At 39.7% G+C, this 23988-nt stretch overlaps 1 protein-coding gene across 1 annotated transcript in view; it reads right to left on the bottom strand.

Moving 5' to 3' along the window:
• fbxl17 (F-box and leucine-rich repeat protein 17) overlaps positions 1 to 23988 on the bottom strand; it is a 238494-nt gene that overhangs the window by 10443 nt on the left and 204063 nt on the right. The window contains exon 10 of the mRNA XM_086077100.1: positions 9846 to 9988. Within this exon, the coding sequence (XP_085933226.1) occupies positions 9846 to 9988 (143 nt within the window). The remainder of the gene's footprint in view (positions 1 to 9845; positions 9989 to 23988) is intronic.

Genomic DNA, 23988 nt, shown 5'->3' with positions numbered 1-23988 from the left:
GAAGAAGAAAATGAGTTGCCTGAGAAGGAAAAAGCTTAATTGAATGAACAAATGATGTGGGCAGGCACCAACAGCCCAACAACCTTGAATGACCTTGCGTAAGCTCGAGGAGAAAAGCAGTGACGGTATTACACAGGTGTGCATGTGGGTCCGGACAGTTTCTGGACATTATTTGCAGAGGTGGGCATTCCGTCAGTACTGACAGACTGTCAGTGACGGACACCCTTATGGAAGTGGGTTTTTGTCCGTCAGTGTAATCATCACTAATTGGGTCAAGTACACTCTAAAAACAGTTGGGTCAAAAATAGACCGATCCCCTCCTTGGGTCGATTTGACCCAACTTTGAGTCAAGAAATGGGTCTTTTAGCGTAAAACAATTGGTCGGGTCCTTTACTTAGGTCAAAAAATTGGGTCATTTTGTATAAAGCAACCCAGAAAGGTGTGTCAAATAATATAGTGGATCGGTCCGTTTTTGATCCATAATTGGGTTACTTTTGACCCAACTCCGCCACTGACAAACGCCTCTTTTATCGTTCAATTGACAAATGATAATTCACAGTTGATGGACAAACGGACAGTCCGTCAGTACTGACGGAATTTCCACCCTCCACCGTCTGTTGGTCCTAATATAGTCGTGGCAAAGTGATGGCGGAAGAGTAGTGAAAATGAAATGATGGACTGACGATGACGGAAGGGAGCCCAGGGCGCTGACAAATGAATAATGATGGACCAGCAATTTTTTTTTTTAAATTGCCCGCCTCTGGTTATTTGTTAAAGGGCAATTCTGAGATTCCCGTCTGACTTTATTTCACCTTCCCTACGCTTGCCCTTTAGAAACAAGAAGACTGGATGATCAGGAGGAGGCTTCAGTTAAAACCAACAAATCAATACAGTTCCTCTGTGCAGGATGAAACTCAAAAGATTGCACTGAAAATCATAAATGGCAAATGACTGCTTCAAACTGTGAACATAAAAAAAGTCTGCCGAAAGAGCGGCAAACAGCAAAGCAAAGAGCCCATCTTCCAAATTCACTACCTTTGCTCTAATTCCCTTCATTTCACAAGCCTAATACTCGCCCCCCCCTGCTGTTCACAATAACAACACTCATCAAAGAAAGTTTGGCCCAACTCTCATTTCCTAAACGAGAGTTGAAATGGCTTCTAACTCTTTACAATGCTTCATCTTTGTTTTCCTCACTACAAACCTCCAGGCCCCGAACAATTAGGCCCTTGTTTATGTCTGCAAATTGCTATGCCGTGCCTATCTGTGTGGAGTCCCTGGCAGCTGGATGCTCCACTGGAACAACCATATTGATTGGGATGTCGGCTCTTTTAACAAGGTCTGTCTGCTTTACCCATCTGGGAAAGAAACGGAGTGCAGATATGCTCATACCTGTTCCCAAAACACTGCTCCGCCTCTGTTCAGGTAATGGCAGCATACTTCCAAACTGCTTACGCAAAACACTTAGGGAGGAAGAGTCAGCTCTTACGCTATATTTCTTATTACTTCAATGTACTTTCTCTTGATTTCTGTCATTTGCCTACCCTCTTTGCCCCCCTTCATTTGACTTTGTCCCTCCCTCCTTCATCACCCCTATTAAGGTGACAACTCATAGTATTGTCCCTAATGGTCCAGGAACTAGTCAGTGTCATTATTTTACTAGTCCACATTTATACTGACTCCGCGAGTTTCCCGACCTGGGCTACTCTAATGAAGTAGTGGAAAACAGGGAGGTGTATAGACGAGGGAGGGTGTTAAAAGAATGAGTGGGAACGGAGGAGTGAAAGTTGACAAGCAAAAGAAGGGGAGGAAAAGAAGAAGTGGACAGCAGAGGAAAGAAGATGATATGGGGGGAAAAAAATAGGTACAGTACATATATGTGCAAGCTGCAAAAACATTTCAAAAGAAAACATTCCACTGAGGCTGAATGAGATCAAAATCCCCAAAGTGATACATCAACCAGGCAGTGAAGGCTCCAAATGTTCCCAGGATAGCCACGAGAGTCTGTTTGAGAAACTCATGTGCAGTTGCCTATTTTGGACTTTCAACTTTGTAGCATCAGAATGCAACCTGATTCAAATAATTTACATCAGAAACTCGATGAATGAATGTCAAAATGAAATCCAAGTTTGATTGGATTACTTTACTGGATTGGATTACAATTGAAAAACGGGCCTGAAAATATGTCTATTCGATTACAGGGGTCAAGTTTTCATTATCACGGAAACTTAATATTTAAAATAAGATGTGAGACAAGTTTAAACTTAATGTGAGCGTAAAAAAGACGATATCGTAACAATGCCATTAACAAAAAACAAACAATACAATCTCAATTTTGATGAAGATGATATTTGTCTTTATTCTACGATATTGCTCTTTGATTTATGAGTACTGACATGCCCCCCCCCCCCAAAAAAAAAAGGTTTGAAAAACATCTGACATTTTACCTTTCAGTCAGTCCTTCTATTACAAAATTAAACTCATCTTACACACATTCACTAAACACACATACATAATTGTTAGATAACATGCACAATTCTTGGGATGGTGCACACAGCTCATATCTGTATTTTTCTTTGTATAGAAACTGGTGACCCATTCATGGTTCACCAGTATTGACTGCATCTTCCCCTCCATGGTGTTTTTGCTGTCCACGTTGTATATTGGCATCAAATTACCATTGGAGGGGACATATTGATTTACCTTACAATGTAGCGAGATTAGCCAGAACAGATAATATTTAATCCCATAAAACAGGCATGTAAGAAAATGAGTAGCTCATGTTTTAGATGTAGAAAAAAAAAAAAGGGAAAAATGACTGCTTGTAAAGAATAGAGGCCCTGAATCTGAGCATAGCAGCAGTTTTATTTGAACAGAAAAAATCTTTCTTAAAGAAGAAATGATTTTGCGACTTCTATTAATTGAATTGAGCACGATATACTGACTGCTTGTCAAGTTCCACTACATCTTGGTCCCATTCACTCCGAATGGATGAACTGAGGAAATATTTGTCCAATCACCATCTGTAGGTGGATTTACATACACACACACACAAAATCTATTGCTTTTCAAAATCAAAACCTGCCATTTGTGCATGTGACCTTCGAGTGCTTCCATTTCGGAGTCAAGTCAACTTTCTATGACCAAGCAGTTCCAATTTTGCACAGATTCTTTTTATGAGAAGACAACTTCTCAGATGTTGTGATATATTTTGATATATTTCTTTAACACACGCCTGCAGACATATAAAATAACCTGTGTCGATTTGAGGAGTGCAGTGACGGCATTTACAGCATTTCCTGCACTCAATGTGAAAATCAACCAAACTCACCCGACTATGTGTCATTGTGAGTGGACAGATGTCAGCTTTGTGGTAGCCAAAAGAGTCCTCAAATGCTACATTAACCTTACTCGTAATTTTCCATGACGACATCTGACTGTTTCACAGTCCAATGAGCTACTATTGAAATAATGATCACAACACTCAAAGGTATAGTCGAGACAAAAACACAAGTTCATGTGTGTATGTGCAAGTGTGAAAAGATGAATTCCGCCCACACAAAAGGCCTAACATTTAACACACTGACATATGGTGCACGGCTGAGCAAAAAGAAGAAGAAGAAAAAAAAAATCAGTTTTCCAGAACATTAAGGCTCTTTTTGTGAAGTCATTTAGTTGAATGACATCAAAAGACCGGGACCAATTTACAGCTGCAAGTAGACAAAATTAATTTATTTGATTCTTTTCGGGTGGATCAATGGCATTCTTGTCAGTGCATGGTGGTTTTGAGGCCCTGGAGGCAGAGGTGTAATCATCGGAGGCGGGCGGAGCACACCATGTGCAGAAGCCTGGAGGGCGGCTCTGATTTCAATGCTCCATTATGAGCTGTGTTCACAGCAAATAACATGAATTCCTCACATGGTCGCACACAGAAATGTTGCATTTGTGCACGCCGCAACACAAAAGGAAATCACTCCGACGGACGTGTGTGTGTGTGTGGGGGGGGGGGGGGGGGCAAGAAAAACATCAGAGGCACACACGGCGCTGCATTAACACCGTATATGGTCAGCTACTGCAAGGAGCGAGACGAATTAGGTACATATTCTGACAATCAAATAGACTTGTGGCTTGTGCTAGGTCAGGATTGAAAAAAAAAAAAAACGGAATTCTTCATGAGTCCCCACAATTCTGCCTGCCTGGCAGCAAAACGTATACAGTACGGAAGCACGTTTGTATAAACCGTGACGGTTGGAAATCGATCCTTCACACTGCTCGGCGCGAGGAGCGCCAGCTGGATCCTGTTAGCAGTTCCTAAATGAATTCTACACTCTCGAGGTCTTGTGACATTCAGCTGGTGCATTAAAATTCCCGGCCATTTGACAATTTCAAACAAATTTGGGGGTAGGCCGAGGCAAGGAGCTGACTTGGCTTGTCGGCACTGCGCGTCAAGGTTATCGCAAGATTGTATTTGTCTAAGACTGACAGGACCCACTCCGAAACTCGACTCCACTTAAGACGGGAGGGAAAAGCAAGACAGACTGCAGGGGCCACATGAAACTTGCAAACTGTAGTCTAACTCGACTGTGTAATGCTGAGTTTGTTTTTGTGACTTTGTTCCAATCCGAGTTGTTTTTGTCATCATTCATCCGATATCCTTGCAGCATTCACTTCCCGACAGGAAACCGCACAAAGATAAACGTTAGCGTTGGATTATTTGCAATACTTCCAAACGGTGTCAACATTGTTCCTGCAAGAAATAACTATCCGCCAGACAAGACTGCTACAAGTACTGTAAGTGTTTATAACAAATTATTTTTGCTGTACAAACACTTATGGTGGCTACGCAGGCTGATGTTGTTTAAGGTTCCCTACGGTATGTTGATTTCGACAGTAATGGCAGAAGGATAAATATAGCGATGCTTCCTCAAGCTGAGCTAAACAAATGTGTGCTGCCCAACCAGTTGCCTGTTGGACCCATTAAAAGAAGAATCACGTTTAATCATAGCCGCATTCTATCTAAATCTAATGCCATCTGCATTTGAAAGAAGTGAATGAGGCTGTTTTTCCCGGCCTCGCTCCATCCATGTTTAATCATATGATGTAACATTAGCGCTTACAGGAAATATGAATTTCACTGGAGAGAAACTGCTGGCATCACAAGCTGGTTATTTATGCGTCTACCACAGGGCCGTAAAGAGAAAATACAAATGGAACGCTCGCATGCAGCTAAGGCCTCACTTATTTTAAGCAATAGTGAGTTAAGTAAGTACGAGGTGGCAGTGAGGGTGGGGGGTGGGGACGGGGGGGTAATTGATTTGTCAACATGAATAAGAGACACTGTGGCTGAGATAAATGTAATGTCACGTAATGTGCACAAGACTTTCATTTCATGAGAACCTTGTGAAATGGACAGCTTCAGTGTTTTTCTCCAGTCGGAAATTAAGTGCAGAGATGAGATTAGTTAGCCTCGCCATCGGATTGGACATGTCTCGGCTGTGATTCACTGATAGAGAGAGCAACGCGTTCCCACGGACCTTTTGTACAAACCCGTTCAAAACATTAGGATGGACTATTTTCTGACAATGATGGTCACGGCATGCATTATAGCAACTGTTGCTTGTACTCAGAAAATTACAATTGATATGAAAAGTAAACGTCTTTAAAATCCCCCAAGAAAATGCTGTTTTTCAACCATGGGTGTGGCATTTCTCCACAAAAGACGATTCGATACGATTTTCTATAAGCGGCGTGCAAAACGATTCAAGGACGGTTAAATTTGAAAGTGGAACGACTCAATTCAGTTTGACTCAATATGTTAAGACTCAGTTAAGACGCATTACTTTTTGGTTGTAATTTTACATCTGTTTGAGTAGACTTGTCAATATTCTCCTAAAATATCTCTCCAACAAAAGACGACTTGTTACATTATCTCGATAGATTTCAATGTGGAATGATTTGATCCACATGTTGAAACACTAAAATGCTAACAATAAAGAATACAATCAAAATGTGCACGATCTTGGTAATGTTAGTGAAAATAATGATCACACGAAGGAATAAATTAAAGGCATCCATCCACCCACCCTTTATCTGAACTGCTCAGTTGCAATTGGTCCCTCAAAATGACTTACATACGCAACCAGAGTCCATCTTGGGTAGGATGATATGAGTGGGAGGGTTGTTTTTTGGGGTAGGGATACATAAAAACATGGTGCAAACCCTCCCAGAATTAGAATGAATACATGAATGCATTAATTTGTTGCTTAATGAAACCATTCCACTATGCTGTAAACTGCAAATGGAAGTGCAAGTCGTTCTATCAAGCTTCATCTTCTTCATGAACCAGACTGCCCGAAATAGTCCAGTCATATGAATAATAATATACATTAGCACTTGATGTTTATTTCACTTTTGTCTTTAGTATTTCTGTGTGGTTTTGCAATAAAGACCACTCATTTCCATCTACTGACTCCTTCTGATTGCAGAAACTGCTGCTCACACCACAATGTGGTTGAAATACACTATAATTAAATACTTTTCTGCTTTTGTTCACAGTTGACGGGTCTCTGCACTCAATAAGTAACATCATGTAATTGTGATCCTAAATACACTGAATATTAAATCGGATAAATGCCGTTATTTTTGATTTGCGACTTTTTGTACTAGCGGAAGCACAACTTAATGGCAACTTACAAAATGGAAGGATTTGCAGTGAATACGAGAATTTGAAAAGCTCAAGTCGGGCGATTGAAGGGACTCGTGAGAGCAGGATGAGGATAGCAGGGGATGGAGCGGTGAGAGTAGGAGTTAAAGGCAAAGCTCAAACTCCCTCCTCGCTCGGACTCTGGCTCTCACCAATTTACCTCTTTTATTCGTGACCTCGCTATAACAACAAGCCATTTCTTTTGATTTGTTTGCCAACAAGAGCGAACAGCAGTGTGGCCTTCTCTCTCCTCAAACTTTCCACAAAAGCCCCTTCGACATACCGCAAACCCACGACACAAGTGCGCTGATCTTTTCCCACACGGGTCAGTGCTCACTAGAATTAGAGGTATAGTTATAACGCTAATTTGTATTTTAAGATGTGAAAGCGAGGATAAACTGGGTGAAGGGGGCAATCGCGCACTTAATTATTTTGGTAATTCGGAGATGGTAAACGTACCTGACCTTGGAAACTGTCAAACTCTTCTCTCTGCTCGATTCACACTCCATTACTACTCTAATAGCACCAATTACCGCTTTGCTTAGCCGTGTCATCCCCAAATTCCCCACTCAGAGCATAGGGAGAGCAATCATTTATCTTTCCATCCTCCGGGCTAAACGATGAGTACCACGGGAAGGCAAATACGCAGGTAAATAAGCGCTGAGGGACACGTGCACGCTTATGTCGAGAAAGAAACAAGGAGATATTGTTATTCCGCTGAAGATGTAGGTCATTCCAGAACAGATTTTTTTATTAGCATGGCTACAGATATCGATTGTTGGGTCACGCAGTTGGCCAAGCAGGAGGGAAGTAAATGAAAATGGAATCTAAGTAATCACCTGCTATGTAATGCAGTTAGTCTTTATTACCCTGAGATAAATATGATAGATACACAATTCCTGTCTGCAATAATGAGAAGTGAGCGCACCGCTTCACAACTGAGACCTAACACACCGGGTCACTGTCAGACCCTCATATGATTCATTTTATGACGATATGAATAGATAAATACGATGAGACCGATGTTCTTGTCTCGCTTAACAATCGCGGGGGGGTTTATCAGAGAAATCCATAGGGTCAAGTTTAAGGTTGCGCCACAGATAGCACTGATATTATAATGAAGGAATAAAAATGATGGGTACCCAACGTTATGAAAGGACTCGGGCTTAAGTCAACTTCCCTCCTGCACCGTATTTCCCCCCCGGCAACTTCTACCAACACTACACAACAGCTTGCAAATATGATCCGAAAAACAAGTCGTACCGCCTCAAGCGGACAATAAAAGTCACGTTAAAATATCATATCATACAAAGGTCAATTTGCATGAGGACGTTGAAGTTATGTTAAAAACCATTGTTGAATAATTCACCTTATAATATTAACCATATACACCAACCAGCCACAATGTGCATTTCTGAAATTGTCAAGGGCGGAATTAGCAATGTTAATAATGTGGTTGTAAGGCAAAGCTTATAATAAAATATTTGCCGCACGATTTTGCTCGTTATGCTTCTGGAAAGGTGGAGGGTTGCATCGATGCCCAAGTGACTCAAACTGTAAAACATAATTCCTCTGTCCACACCTTTAACCAGATCCTTGCCATTATTTCGCAGGTTTGTTCTTGGCTCCAATTTTCGGGAAACTGTTTTGAATATTTTCTTTGCATAATCCGGCTAACTGTATAAATTTACCGGAAGAAAATGAATGCTGTGGACAACTCATTAAAACAACGGTGCTGTTTGATGGTAGGGTGCCAAATAAGACCAAGAAGATGAGAAAAAAAAGATCTAAAGTTGTTGTTTCACAAAATAGGTATTTTACAATTTGTCAAATGACCCTAACCTCATCAATTTAATATATAGTTCTCTCGGTTCCCTTACCTTAGTGAAGATGAATGTTATCTATCATCTTTCTATAGTGTTTGTCCTCATTAGGGTGAGAGTAGTTGAAGTCTATCCCAACAGACTTTGGGCAAGAGTCCACACTGAATTGGTAACAGCTATGCTAATTTGTGTTAGCCCATTTACAGCGTTTTGTATTATACATGAGTATTAAAATAGTAGACTTAACCTTCAATAACTTTGATAAACAGCTTCAAGCGAGAACACTTGGCCTTTTATTTGGAGAACTGTACAAGCGACTTTCCCAACAGGTGCTAAGGTATAATTTAAGAAGTATGCTTTAATATGTTTTGTTGTTTGAATAAGCTTTCAGTCCCTTTCAAAAGTATTGGAACGGCAAGGTCAATTCCTTTTTCTTTTTTAAGAGAAGGTCAATTCCTTTGTTGGACTCTAGGATACTGAAGACTTTTGGGTTTCAGATCAAAAGTTCAGGCTTCCAGCTTTTATTTCAAGGCATTTTCGTATAGATGTGTTAACTCATCACAGAGCACCATTTGTTTGAAGCCACCTACAAAAAACATTTCATATATGGTGGCATAAGCTTTACTTGCAATAACTGCGACCCATCGACCTCACCAGACGGTTGCGGTTCATTAGAAATGCTTTTCCAGGTCTTTACTACGGCCTTTTTCCGTTGTATGTTTCTGGGGGCTTTTCCCTTCAATCTTCTCTTCAGGTAATAAGATGCATGCTCTATTGGGTTAAGGTCCAGTGACTGACTTTTGGCCAGTTTAAGATCTTCCATTCCCCCCGATGAAGTCCTTTGTTGTGTTGATAGTGTATATCATTTTGGGTCATTATTTTGTTGCATGATGAAGTTTCTTCAAATTAGTTTGCATGCATTTTTCTGTAACTCACCAGACGAAGTAGTTTTGTAGGCTTTGGAATTCATTCTGCTGCTACCATCATCAAAAAAGCCCAGTGAGCCCGTTCCAGAAGCAGCCACACCAGCCCAAGCCATGACATTACATTCTGCATGCTTCACTGGTGTCTTCAGTATACAACAAAAACAAAGGAATTGACCTTGTGCTCCAATACTTTTGGAGGGACTGTAAAAGTGATTTTGTGTGAGGGAGAAAATGGTTTCTCTATATCCTGTTTTTCCACCTATATGCTGGAAGGTCCACAATACATAAGCCCCACAATAAATGGGGTTGACCATACAGTAGAATATTGACCCTGTATCTCCATGCTGCAATGATAGTAGACAGCGTCAGACATTTTGCGGTGAACATTGTTACCTTGTCACATCTCATAAGGCCCAGGTAGCGCAGGGACTTGCTGCTCTCTGCGATTTGCATGGCACCCTGGTCTGTGATGTCCTTACACCAACCGGCGTCCACGGTCTCTATGGTGCTGCTGTACTGGCCAATGGCTATCAGAGCTGTAGACACAGGCAGAGAATTCGGGAAAGGCGGCGGGGTGTGGAGGGAGGAGGGGTATAGGTTGAGGAAGATAGGAGGCACAGAAATGAGAAAAGGCGTTAGTCTGACAACCTTTCTCATGCAAATGTAACAGCATCACACGCTCCCACAGGGACAGACTGGAATTCAAGATGAAACCAGGGCAAGTTGTGTGGCCAGATGTGACAGATTATTTTAGCGTTTACACAACACCTCGCTATCACGCACGCACACACTGCGCACATTTCGCAGACACAAATCGCTCGCACACCCGCGCTTGTTTAGACTGCTGCAAGATGAATGTATTACAGTGTCAGCATTGGGCCCAACTCTGAAGCAATGGCATCCTGACAGTGTATGATATACAGCGCTCAACATAAAAGGGACACACACACAAACGGTTTACTTTAGCAGTTTCTCAGTGAACACAACAATTTCACAATTCTGATGTTGATTACACTCACCTATGGTTGAATTAAAAAAAAAAAGAAGTGTATATTGAGTCCCATTTTTAGAACATATTAGACATGAAATTTGTGATTTGTGGTTAGCATGTCCGCCTCACAGATCTGAGGTTCTCGGTTTGAAAGTCAAGTCGAGCCTTCCTTTGAAGAGTTTGCATGTCAACTCGTTCAATGTCTACCCCACCTCTTGTCCAATGTATATATTATCATTATGAGACTCTTAAAGGGTCTTTTATGTTGTCACTTATGATGATACAGTTACTATGTGAGGTATTTTTATTTTGTAGTTATTATACAGTTGGTATGTCCCTTATCATGATGATTGATGATGATGATGAATTAGCCACTCTTAGTTTGTCTAGTCTTATACAAATGTCTCTTATAATGAGAATGCTGTCATGCTTTTAGTCACTAATTTTGTCTAGGCACTTTAATTTGGTCATATAGGCCTTTTTCTGTCATATAGAATCGTGGATTGCCCTTGCAAAAGTTACTCAATGATATACAGTACTTGTCAGTACATCGAGGTTCCTCTCAGCACGTTCAGGTTTCTTACTTTATGCCATACAGGTTGTTCTTTCATGTGCTCTGCATGCATCCAGCCCTCAAGGTTCTTAGTCAAGTGTTTTTGTCGAGGCCATCTGAATCCAGCCCTGTTCTCTGTTGTTACTTTGTATTTTTGAATAAAAAGACTCAATAAAGCCTGGTTCACACGGAAAGATTTTAAAATCGTCGGCCGACTTCCAAACTGTGAGAGACGCCACACGTGAAGAGAAAAAAATCACGGGAGTAACAGTTTTGAACGTAGGCTACCGTGTGTGGTGTGCAGCCACACTGTACAATCAACACACCACACAGGAGCCGAGTTCATTCATGAATGGGACGGGAAGTCTCGCAAAACCTCTCAAGATTAAACGTGACTTCCGAGTCAACAAACATGCAGGACGCAATACTTCCTGGTTTTCAGCCGAAAAGCATCATAAAAGGAAAAGTGGGTTCTGGGGGCGGGGTATCTCTTGCCCTTGGTGTGGCGGCACAGATTCCCACCCGGACACCACATTTATTTGTGTGTGTTTGTCTGTGTGTAGATAAAAAAATAATTACATTTAAAAAAAGGAGTGTAATAGTGCAAGCAGAGACTTTCTGCTGCGTCATGACAGTTTTGATTCTGGATCCTCGCTGGCTCGCTTTCTGATTGGCTGCACGTAACCGTCAATGAAGTCGGGCCAAAACAATCCAACATGTTGAATATCCCCCATTTCTAGTCAGAGGTCTTTCCAAGGGTGGATATTGGTATGAGCCGGCAGGATTATCTGTTAAGATAATCGTTTGTGTGTCGGTGCGTCCTTACGATTGTCGGGAGGTGAAATTCGGGGCCAAAATCAGGCAAAATCTCCTGCCGTGTGAACCAGACTGTGTCGTGTCTGCGTTTGGGTCCTAAATTCTACACTTCACATGATACAAACACCTTCGTGACTATTAAGCCAGTGGAAGGATTTCCGTGCGTTGACAGTCAATTGATAGAGCTGCTGATTGATTGATTGGCTGAGCCTGATCTTTATTCCCCCACTTTTTCACAACATCCACTAATTAGAGCGGGAAAGTAGGTGGAGCAGGGATGAGAAAGAGATGAAAGCGTGATGTTAAAGACAGAGTGAGCCTTTGACAGAACCTTTAAATAGTCACTTAGCCTCCTGATGTTGTTTTCTCATTTTCACCACAAAATCAATTTAGCAGCAAAGAAAGCCAAAGATTCACAATCTGCACTTCAAAAAGTTGGGAAACACCCATCCCAATACTTACATGACAGAAAAGGTTGTCGAATGAACTATGTTCAGGTTAGAGAATGCAATGTAAAATAACGGGGATATTGATCATTTTCTACTTCTGCATGTAATTATCCATCTTTCCTCATGTTCATCGATCATGTGTACATGTATGTAACATCCTGTATGTATCATATAGCTCTGGGCAAGCACTTCACATGTGGTTCCTTTTGTGCTTCAGCATGCCAAGAGTAAAAGCAATTATAGCTAAACAGGCAGTAAAAGGGCTTTGAAGTTGCAGCATGTTTCATGTAAAGCGTTACCGTGGGGACGGAGATCTCTCGGTCCAGATGGGCGCACAGTATAGATCCGTGCACACGTGACCAGAATGTGTGTTTGGGTGTGTTCTTACATCCAAACACATCATTCAAAATGTAATTACCTGGGCTCCCAACTCTAGCTAATTTGCTACAATAAGGATTTTGAGCACATGAGATGAAAAAACAAACAAACTGAATTTGCACTACAGTGGACCGTCAAAACTTGGTTTTGGAAGTCAAACTTAAAATAAAGAAAACGAAGGTGCAGAAGTGACAACAATCTAGAATCTGAAGAAAAACAGGCCAAGATAAGAAAGTAACAAATTCAGGTCAACAAAAGTCAGGCAAAAAGTACTACTTGAAATCAAAGAAAGAAAATGTATGTGGTATGGGAGGTTATGAAGTATACTGTAGTAGATGTGCACTGCAACAAAATATAAAAACAAGGCTTCATTTCACAGATCCTTTGAATTGGGACGGCACCTGTTCCATTTGCTGCCAGAGAATGCAGTTCTTTTTCTTTCTCTTTGGGATGTTTATACCCTTTCACAAAAGTTTTTTTCTAAATAGTAATGACAAGGCGAAGGAGAGTCACTCATCAAAGGTAAGTATATGCTCTGCTCAATACTGAATAACCTCTCTCTGCCTACTTCGACTCACTTGTTATTTCTTATGAGGAAAGTTAGTTTGAAATGTGTCAGGATTGTTAGACTTCTTTAGTTCCTTTTTTTTTCTTCCAGAGACTCAGTTTCTTCCCATTCAACTTACCCTAACCAGACAAAAGAAAAAATCAAGGCGGACAGGTGCTTAATGCAGTGAATTAAAGGATGTGCAAGTCAATACATAGTCCGTGCATTTCGTGATTGCTGTGCTGCACTCACGTGCGCACAGCTGAATTTCAATTACACGACACCCCACAGGGAGAGCATGCGGCCGAATGAGGAAGCAAATGAAGCTAAAGATCATTTGGTGGGGGTCTGACGCAAACTGAAAGGAGTCAGATAATGCATGGGTCAGAACAAACCAAGCGTTGGGGCAATCAGACTTGTGGCCATTAGAGCCTAATATCCCTGAGTGCGCTCTTCTCCTCCCTGCTCCTGCCATCACCCTCCATCGGTGGACTGTAAACTGCAACCACTCCCTTGGGGGGTAAATGGAAATCGTTGGCTGCTTTTGCAAGGGAGAAAGGCTTTTCTCCGGAAAAGCTTTTTGCTATAGCAAAATCACTTTTGTTCACCTCGGCGGTGGCAGTGAAGTGCAGTCGATGGATGGAGACTTCACTGCATTTCTCTTCCCAATACAGTCAAAGTGGCAGTTAAGATATAGACAGAGCAAAGTCTCGTATGAATGCGTACACACGGGGAGAATGTTGAGCCGTTTGCCCGCTATTTAAGATGAACAATATTTGAATCAAAATGTTCATTCTTCTTCTTCCCAAGATATTTTTGACAGCTCTATACTTCCCAACTATGTTGAAGAAAATCTTTCAACAAAAGTGGAACCTCAACCTCAAGGGTTCGAAATAAGCAGTTTGCCAGGTAAAATGTGCATTTTTTGTCTCGTACAAACACACCCACCAATATGGCAAGCACCATGTTGTGTGTAATCAACACGGGCCTTCCTAATGTATGATTATTTATTTTTTAATTGTTGTCTACATTTGTATAAAACATACTCTATTTTTTATTTGGGACTATTGTAATGGAATTGTAGTGGCGAAGGGATATAGGTTGTGATTAGATCAATGCAAAATGGAGGAGTGCCCAACGAATTGATTGATAATAATCAAATGGTAGATCAAGGATTTCTCCCAAGTCGACCGTGAGGGGTAAAAAATAATAATGATAACAATAATTAAAAAATAATAATAATTAAAAAGGTGTGAGGGTTATCATTGTTATATATTCATAACGTTTTTTTTAATATAGAAAAAAGTAGATCACTATTTATGTTAGTGAAACCTCAGTCCTCAGTGTTACTCAAATGAAGTCATTGATTAGGAAAACTGCTCCTCAAAGGAAGAAAAAGTGTTTTTGAACCTTGCAACCAATTCACATATTTTCACTTCCTGTTGGTACTTGCCCTTTAAGACTATTCATAGTATGCCATCGTGTTTAAGTTTATTATAACTACTAACAGATTAGAAATATCCATCATTGTGGTAAATTTAATTTTGAGACTACTGTACTCATTTGAGGTGTTTTTGAATGACATCTAACATCCTTTAATGCTTTCTTACAGTTTCTCTGTTTAACTGTCACAGACTGCTGAGAAGATCATATTAAACAAAAAATGTTTCTCTCAAAAACGTGTGATTGGCAGAGTTCTAAGTGACTACGCGAGCAGGAAATTGTCTTTGCTGACTGGTAATGATTTTCTGTCGACAAAAAGAGATGAAGCGATATGCAAGGGGCGCTCATGTAAGGTGGGGGCAAAAAAGAGGAGGAGAAAAGAGAAGGAAAATTGCGTTTTGGCAGCCGGATCTATGACTGAGTGGTGACTGCACACTTACAGACGGTAATGAGGACACACTCGGCTGCTCAGCCTGAAAATGCTTTTGAGAATGGTGTGTGTACGTGTACACGTGTGTTTGTGTGTGCCTAGTGTGGAAGAAGAAGAAATACAGACTGACCTTAAATCTTGGATATTTTTCATACTAAAGAAGGCACAGTTCAGCTCGTCTTCCATTTGAAGCTTTGTTTATTTAAGATTGTGGTGGGATTTGACACAGCATGTCTTCTTGTCAATCAATCTCCAAAATGATGCAAACAGTAAAATGGGCCACTCAATCTTTTTGCCTAGCCCTATGTCGGACCACAGTTTACAGTACATTACTGAAAGTCTTTGTGGCCATTTTTAATTGAAAAGAGAGGAAAAAGTGAAAACGCAAATCTTTGAAAGTGGAAGTTTGTGGAACGGCGACCAAATGGGGAAATAGTCTCTGCATCAAAGGTTGTTGTTTAGATGTGATGAAAGTAGCATACAACTACAAAAAAGCTAACAAAGCTATTTCCATAGCAGCAGTTTTGTCAAGCAAAAAACATCAGTGAAAGATTTTCTTCATAGAAAAAAAAAATGGCTTGACTATTAATGTAAGTGACAAACGATGCTGAAAAGTTTGCGTTTGCAAGTGATGAAAGCAAAAAGCAACTGGAAACTTGTAACGACATCTGTAAAGCGCAGCATTGAGTGAACCAGATTAAAGAAACACATTGAACATCACAGAATGTGTTTCTTTTCGCTTAATGGTTGTAACTGACGAAATAGTTGTCCAATCACTTTTCGAGTTTATATCTGCAGGATCAGCTCGTGAAACCATGTTAACAAATAGTTGCAACTTTTGCATTGCAAAGTCTGCTCGTTAGCATTTCCACACAACTCATGAGATGTCCGAGCCTTAAATCTTTGGTGTTCCATTAACTCAGCCTCGTGTTATCTGAAAAGCCGGACACTCACAACCTATTTGTTTTTCCAAGCGCCATAAACAAGAGGATTTATCCAAACATAGGTGCGGTTCCTGACGATGCAAACTGCTCTCCCAGCGGCGGGGTCAGGAGTTGGTCAATCCTGAGATGGCCGCAATGTGAGAAGGAACCTTCAGTAATTCGTTTACTCTCCTATCTGAGAGCCTGACCTCAGAGCTCCAGGGGTTAAGCATCTTTTTACAGGCTTATTAGATATTCACTTATTACATTGTCCTAAATGATGGTGTGCCATTACAGCTATCTTATTGCGTGGAAGCCATCCCGGTGCCTGTCGGCCGTAACCTTATACACCGTATTTTAGCCGCTGATTAAGACAGAGCGTTTACTAAAGACATGATGTTACAGCGCCAAGATTTATGTGATGGACAATGTGCTTGTGTGGAGGGAAAAAAACCACACCAAAAAACGGGTAATGGCGCAACAGGAAAAGAGGGTCTCATTAGGGTTGATGCATCCCAGAGCGCGCAACTGTCAGGTCTAATGTGGAAGACATTCGATTGCTTCTCTGTCTTGTGTTTGGGATGCTCCGTGGTGTCACCAGATGGCCAAAACCACAACGATGAAGCTATGTTCGCCCATACGAGAATGTTTGCACAAGTTGAAAATGTTCAACTAAAGAAAAGCAACACATCAATTTCAACAATAGTAATGTTGTGCGAGTTGACGGTGTCAGTGCAAAGCCACACAGTAAGGGTTCACTTCAAAGTTTCGCTACACCTTCCAACGTTTAAGGGGAAATAATCCTACTAATTATTGAATAACACGAAACAGAATATAGCTGATTGCCAAACAGTCAGTGCTGTACTATTCTCTTTCAGCGTTTTCATTCGGAACTCTACACTCGCTGGGTTTCTAACAAAAGCGATATTTCTACCATTTCGACAAAGTATCATTTCTACTTGTAGGTGTTTCCGACGAAGAGCGTTTGGCTTCTGAGGTGTCATTCTTGTAACGTCAACTCTCGCGAAATCTTGTACTTCTTGTAAAATCTCATGAATGTTCTTGCGAGAGGTTTGTTTACAAAGATGGACGCCCAGAGTACAGTGGCCGCTGTGGATTACATTTTTATACTGCTCCGTGAAGGCCGGCATGCTGTTTCATTCGCAAACAGGAAGTAAGTCGGTGGAATTATTTATAACAACATTTTGACAAAAATAAGCATTAATATCCACATTCATATGCATAAAGTATATTAAAAAGAAGCTTATAGCCTTCCTGCTCCGGGAAGTCCGACATGTTTCGCTCGCAAACAGGACGAATGTCGGCGGAAACCAGAAGTACGTTTAACGATAATACTTTTCCTTTAAACATAAATACAATTAGTTATTATCCACCCAAACAATTAGTAAACCTTTTTAAATGACAAATACGTTTAACCTTATTATTTAATAACAACAATAATAATAATAAAAAAAAAATTTTTTTTTAACATCCTCTACTTCGCAGAAATTCAGCTATCGAAAAGTGACGGAACACTGTAATGCAAAACCTCCAAGGTGTTGTCACAATTACTACTGCTGTTGCCTTAGCGGTTATAAACATGAATCCAGAAGATAAGTGGAATGCTAGTCATTTGACTTCCCATGCACTTGACCAAGCGTGGTCACATGACCAGTGGAACTGTGAAAACCGTGTTTCCAATAAACATTTTACGATATAATTCCATATCAACATAAAACACAAAAACTACCTGATGAGAGCATTAAATTATTTTTTGCAATATTTGAGTTTTATTCTTCTTCAAAATTACCAGTTTGCTATTGCGCAATTTCATTTTGCACATTTTTGTCCAATGGAAGCCCAGATACTACCATCTTCCACAGCTCATTAGTTTCATTTAAAAAATAAATAAAAGTACTGTATTATGTACATCAAAAAGTCCAGTTGAACTCCATTACTGACCAAAATAGCAGATCTGAAGCACATCTATCAGATTGTGTGGAGTCCTGCAGCATGAATTCTCTGGGCACTTCCAATGTGAGCACTCTACAATGTTTTGTGTCTAGGGAGCCACTCGACTTCCTTCATAAAGGGATGGCATACACAAATCTAATTCGGAAATAATAACAATAATATCATTATTATAAATATGTATAAAAACAAGTCTCCTCTCTAATAAATGCCTGCTACTTTGCAGTTGGGTAAAAGCCCCTCGCCACTATTTCAGCAATTACAGCATATAAAATGATAGTGTTTATTTAACTTGAAGGACTCCAGCCTTAATGACCACTACGGTGTCTCTATCTCATGCTAGTCAGCACTAGCGAATATTCATCACCGCGGAGTTTACGTGCACGTTCATTTATCGTCCCAAAGCTGTAAACCCTGTGAAAGGCTAACTCAACAAGTATCATGTGTCGCTCCTGTGATGCGTACTTGACCGGGCCAAGAGTTGTGGGTCTCATGGTTGCAATGACAGATTGAATGACACACAACGCTCATCTTCAAAAGCTGAGCGAGGTCACGCAAAGGCACCACAGCTAATGTTATAAAGAATAAGGCACTTAAAACAAACACGCGCAAATGTTTAGACAAGATCCAGACTGTTGCTTTCCCTGTGCTGGGATGTACAGGCGGCCTTTTTTTATTTTATTTTTAGAAAACTACAAGAAAACAAGTTTGAATTAAAATGTTTGTGAATGGACAGACAAACATTTGTGTGAAATGAGAGCAACTTCTTGGGGAGTGTTTAATGCGAAGAGCTACCAGTTTCATACACACTTCTGAAATAAATGTGCTAAAATGACCGTGAGTTATGTGTTTAATGATACATACAGTATGTGAAGGCATTGATCATGTTCATGATTTCTCAATAATTATCAACAATGCTTTAAGATGCTAAGATAAAGAAATATGCTATCAATACTTTATTTCTGTATATAAATATCTGCAAATATTAACTCATTCACTGCCATTGACGGCTATAGATGTAAAAAATTCACTCTATTTTGATTTAACATTTTTTTTCCACTTTTGTTGACAAGAGTATGAAAACCTAGAATTTTTGTATTGTACATTTAGAACAGATATAAAATGTGTGATTAATTGTGAAATAACTAGTGAAGTCATGCGATTAATTATGATAAAAATTTGTAATCGCCTGACGCCCCAAATTTGTAATAATGTTTTCTCTTTTTTTTTTGTATTCATTGCCATTGACGGCTATAAACATCAAAAAATCATTTGTCAAAAATTCACTCTATTTTGATTTAACATTTGTTTCCCCACTTTTGTTGACAAGAGTATGAAAAAAAATATATTTTTTACTATACGTTTAGAACAGATATAAAATTTGTTATTAATCGCGAGTTAACTAGTGAAGTCATGCGATTAGTTACAATTGAAAATTTTAATCGCCTGTCACCCCTAATTTTTAATAATCTTTTTTTTTTTATGAATTTATGGCAGTGAATGAGTTAACATTTTCAAATAAGCACAGCTGAGCTATTTTTGAACATGCCCATGGGCTACTCAGGCGGTCCTTGGGGCTAACTGGTGCCCGCAGGCACCATGGTGGTGACCCCTTAACTACTGTATGTATATACTGGATGTGAACAGTCAAAAATATGTTTACATATGTATGCATATAACATAAGTTAATGTGTGCAAGCATGTATTCAGAAAATAGAAACCTACATGTTCATATGCTTATGAATGTACAGATGCTTGCATAAGGCGTGCATATGAATGAATAGACAAATGTTTATTTCATGAGTGTATGTAAATGGGTATACATGTTGATAATTAGCATGCATGTGCGGATATTCTCATTCATCAAGGTCATTTCATTCTCGGCATTGAATGGTCGTCTTAAAAGCAGCAAGGCCAGATATTCCCACTTCAGTATGCATATGGATGTACAGGCTCTTATTTAGCCAAACAGATGCATTTTTAATCAACTCAAACACACGTACACAAACACGCCGCAGCACGACACAGCGAGACTCCGAGTAGCTGATGTGTGATAACCTTCCGAAAGAGACGCCAAGTGGAAAGCGGCAAGGCAGATTGCGGAGTTGGGTGAGTGAGTGACAGCAGGCGGCGCAGATAGAAGGAAGAGTGATGGGCAAGGACAGATAGACGGAGTGAAGGGCCGATAGGAAGAGATGGAGCTGTCGCCGAGGTGACCTACAACAAGGTTCCTTTCAGCGCTCATCAGCGACTGCGCGACAATGGGACACTTAGCAGGTTGACGTTATTCATCAAGGCTCAAATGGGCTGAACATCCGAAGCGCCCGCAGGATGAAAGCACCGACGTGTGTTGCGTTAAGGGTATTTAATGAGACTTCCGACGCCCAAGAACACTCAATTTGAAGATTCCTAACAAGAAGAAAGTTCAATAAGGAAAAAGGTGGAAGAATCAGCTGACAAGGGGATTACTGACTGGGTTGAAAAGAAGCACTGAGGCAGACCTTTTGAAAATGTTAAAGATTACTTTTTGCCTTCAAATTAATGTTTAAGTTTTTTTTTTTTTGGTTTTCAGATTTCTTCCTCAAGAATCTACCACATACCGTTATTAAAACAAAAGCGACACCCCCTGCCATTTTTGTTAGTACTCTGTAGAATACATGTGACGCTATTTAGAGTGGAACCAAATACTTGGTTTTAGAGTAATATTTATCCTTGGAAGAGAGTAAAATAAAGAATTGGGGGAAAAAAATAGGGTTAAGGAACAAACTCACGACCTTCAGCTACCACCTGAGCTATGACCCTCCTTACTGTAAACACATTGTTGTTGGTCTTGGAGTTGCGAAGATTCGGGCGACATACTAACACACAGCAGGAGCTGCGTGGCTCGGGGAATAGATCGGCTGTCTCCCAAACTGAAGGTTGTGAGTTTGATCCTCAACCCTTGAGTGACTTTTATTTGTATTTGTTTTATTCTTTATTTTACTCTCTTCTCATTGTAAATATTACACTAAAACTGAGTCTATTTGGTCACACTCGAAATAGAGTCAAATTTCCTCTTCAGAATTGACTGTATTTTATTATTTCGTTTAAAAGGACAACACTGAAAAGGACACTTTGCTACACTGTAAATTAGTCGTATACAGCTTGCATAACTGTTCATTTACTGTCTTGGCAAAATAAGTCAACACACAGCAATGGTGGTAGCAGCAATATCTAAACTGCTGGCAACAAAGGTGAGTACACCCTTAAGTGAAAATGCCTGGGAAGGAGATACATTGCCTTTTTCTTCCAAATTTTAATTCCGATTTTTACATCTTCAATCTTAACTCAAAAGAAAATTTAAAACAAACAAACAAAATTGTTACTCTTTGATTGTAAATTAATGTTACCATTTAATGGTGTCACAAAGCAGCTTGTTTAGAGCGAACTGAACCTCTACAATCTTGGATCCTTTTTTTTTTTTTTAAGTAATAGATTTGTTGTGACATCAAATAATAATCCCTAAAAGTGCTGTTGAGATTGTCGGACAACACCACCTGGAAGAGCACTGACAATATGAAGCTTTATTTCAAACTGACAGCCCCCTCTGCTCCAATGCGTCATCTGTTTAAAGATATTAATCATCCTCGCCTTTTCTACTTCTTCATATCTGTTCATCGGAAGCGCACATGAGAGAAAGACTCTCTGATGCAAACAGGCGAAGCATCGTGAAGCTCCATTGAGGAAAGAGACACAAACCAGAGAAGCATTATGCTGTATATACATGACTTGTATGAGTCTGACTGGAATTACGTTAGCAGTAGTTATGCTTTTGCTGGTGGATTATGGCTAATCCTTTAGCAAAGGGAGCAGGTCTTAAGGGTAATTACACGCTACTATTGGATCCAGAGCCGAGAAACGGGCCTCTCTTATGCTTATTTAGTTCCGCGGGAAAACTGATGCATTTTACACGCTGCTTAGACAGAACATACACATTCTCAAGCCCAGACAAAAAAAAAAAGTTTTCAGATCATCACGATATCAGAAAAACTTAAGACAGTTTCTCCTTGTGAAAATCTTGTTGGAATCTTATCTTGATCCTAAACAATCAATTTTAAATCAGCAAGAATTAAAAAAAAAAAAGAAAATCCCAGACCAAACTTCTAGTGAGAGAGGGAGAGAGAGAGAGTGGGTAATGGGTTGTTTTCAGTGTTGGGGGTGGGGGGGTTCCACTTAGCCCTAAACCAAATGAGCAAATTGCTATAAGTTGCACAACTATTAGGTTAGCAGAGCGTTTCGAGCAGACAGACCCGCCCAAACATGTTAATGCCCTTTTCCTCCCATTAATCCCAAACCTATGTGATTAAGTTGCCACAGTTGTGCTGTAGCCTTGAGTCAGTCACGGAAATGTTGAAGGTTGCAGGTTTCTCTTTAAATATGCTTTAATACGGTCCGAAATATCCTTCGTCACTGATTTCCAAACGGATGCTGTTTGCAGAATGACACAAACACTGTTTAAAAAAAAGATGAATATATAACGACAAGGGATCTGGGAGCATCGATACCAGGTATCGTATCGGTGCTAATACTGGCCTTACTTTAATGTATTAGTAGCCCTTTTTAGTAGTAGAAATGAGAAATTAAAATAATAGAGAATTGCCTTTAATTTCATAAATTTTTAAGGAAAAACACAATATTGGCATATATAGTTATTTCTTTAAATTGATCTGTCATTGTTTTTTGGGGGGAAATTTCATTTATCAAAAGTACTAGTGGTTTCAGTACTTGATATCGGCATCGGTTTGAATACTCCTGGAATCAGTCTGGGCGAAAAAGTGGTATCAAACCATCTCTAAAAATGACAGAATACAACATTTAACTAGAGGCTTATCTGAAAGGGGAATGAGAGAAAAGAAAAATAATATATGGAAAAAAATACAAATAAGACAAAATTCAATGCAAAATTTAAGGACATACTGAAAAAAGAAAAATTGAAGTGATGAGAATAAAGTTAAAATTGTGTGAGCGTTTGTAAAATAAAAGGAAAAAACTGTAATTTTATTACAATTAAGTCAATATTGAAGGAGATTAAATAAAATCTTAAGAGAAAAGAAACTTTAAAAAAAGGAATATTAAGGGACAAAGGCATGAGTAGTCTACAGAGAATATTGTAATTTACCAGGAAAACAAGAAAACTATAGAATTTTTTTATTTTTATAACTGTACAATTTTACAAGAATAAAGCCATAATTTTACAAGAATAAACCCATACTTGCATATCAGAGAAACAATGTATTATTTTCCTCATATCGAATAAACACCATCAGCAATACGGACATTTTTGGACTGAACTATTACTCAGGTGCTGTCAAAAAGAATCTTCAAAAAGTCTGAATTTGCTGATACTTCATGTTGTGATCAATGCTTGGCCACAACTCAAATCACACTGTTAAGTGTCATTACTATTACGTCTGGACCGCCCCCACACGCCCACACAGGCAAGAATCACACCTACAGGAAATATTCATGAGCTGAGACATTGTTTTTAATCAATTCCTGGCCATGAATCAAACATCCTTTCAGTAACATAGAGAACAACTCGTGTCTTTCCACGGCACTGATAAAATGACATCCTACAAATCTTGTTTTTCTTCTGCTGCATATTCGGAATGTCTCACCAAAAATGAGAAAACAAAAGCACTTTTCTCTCCCTGAAGGAAGTTAGCCGACACCACAAAGAAAGTCGGAAGCTGAGAAGTTAACTGCATAAAAGGTCCATTTGTGAAAAACAAAAATAAAAGACAATGAAAGTCAATTATTCTTCTGCTGGTGTAAGTGACTAAAAAGAGTGTTTTGTTACAACAAACACTTCATTCCATGACTATCATTTCAAACATCTGCTCGAAACTACAACAACAGCAAAGCAAGTCAGAAAATTATTCCATCACATCAAATTCGTTGAAAGCAATAGGAAAAAACGTTGCCGACTTCAGTGGGAAGTTCCCGCAAAGTCAACAGAAAGGGGGCAAACTGTCGACAAATGCATCTACTGCCAT

The sequence above is a fragment of the Leptonotus elevatus genome, chromosome 5, assembly GCF_054856555.1.
Source record: "Leptonotus elevatus isolate MCC_2025b chromosome 5, RoL_Lele_1.0, whole genome shotgun sequence".
Taxonomy (NCBI): Eukaryota; Metazoa; Chordata; class Actinopteri; order Syngnathiformes; family Syngnathidae; genus Leptonotus; species Leptonotus elevatus.
Note: the sequence above shows the minus strand (reverse complement) of the source record. Positions and strands in the feature narration are given on the sequence as shown.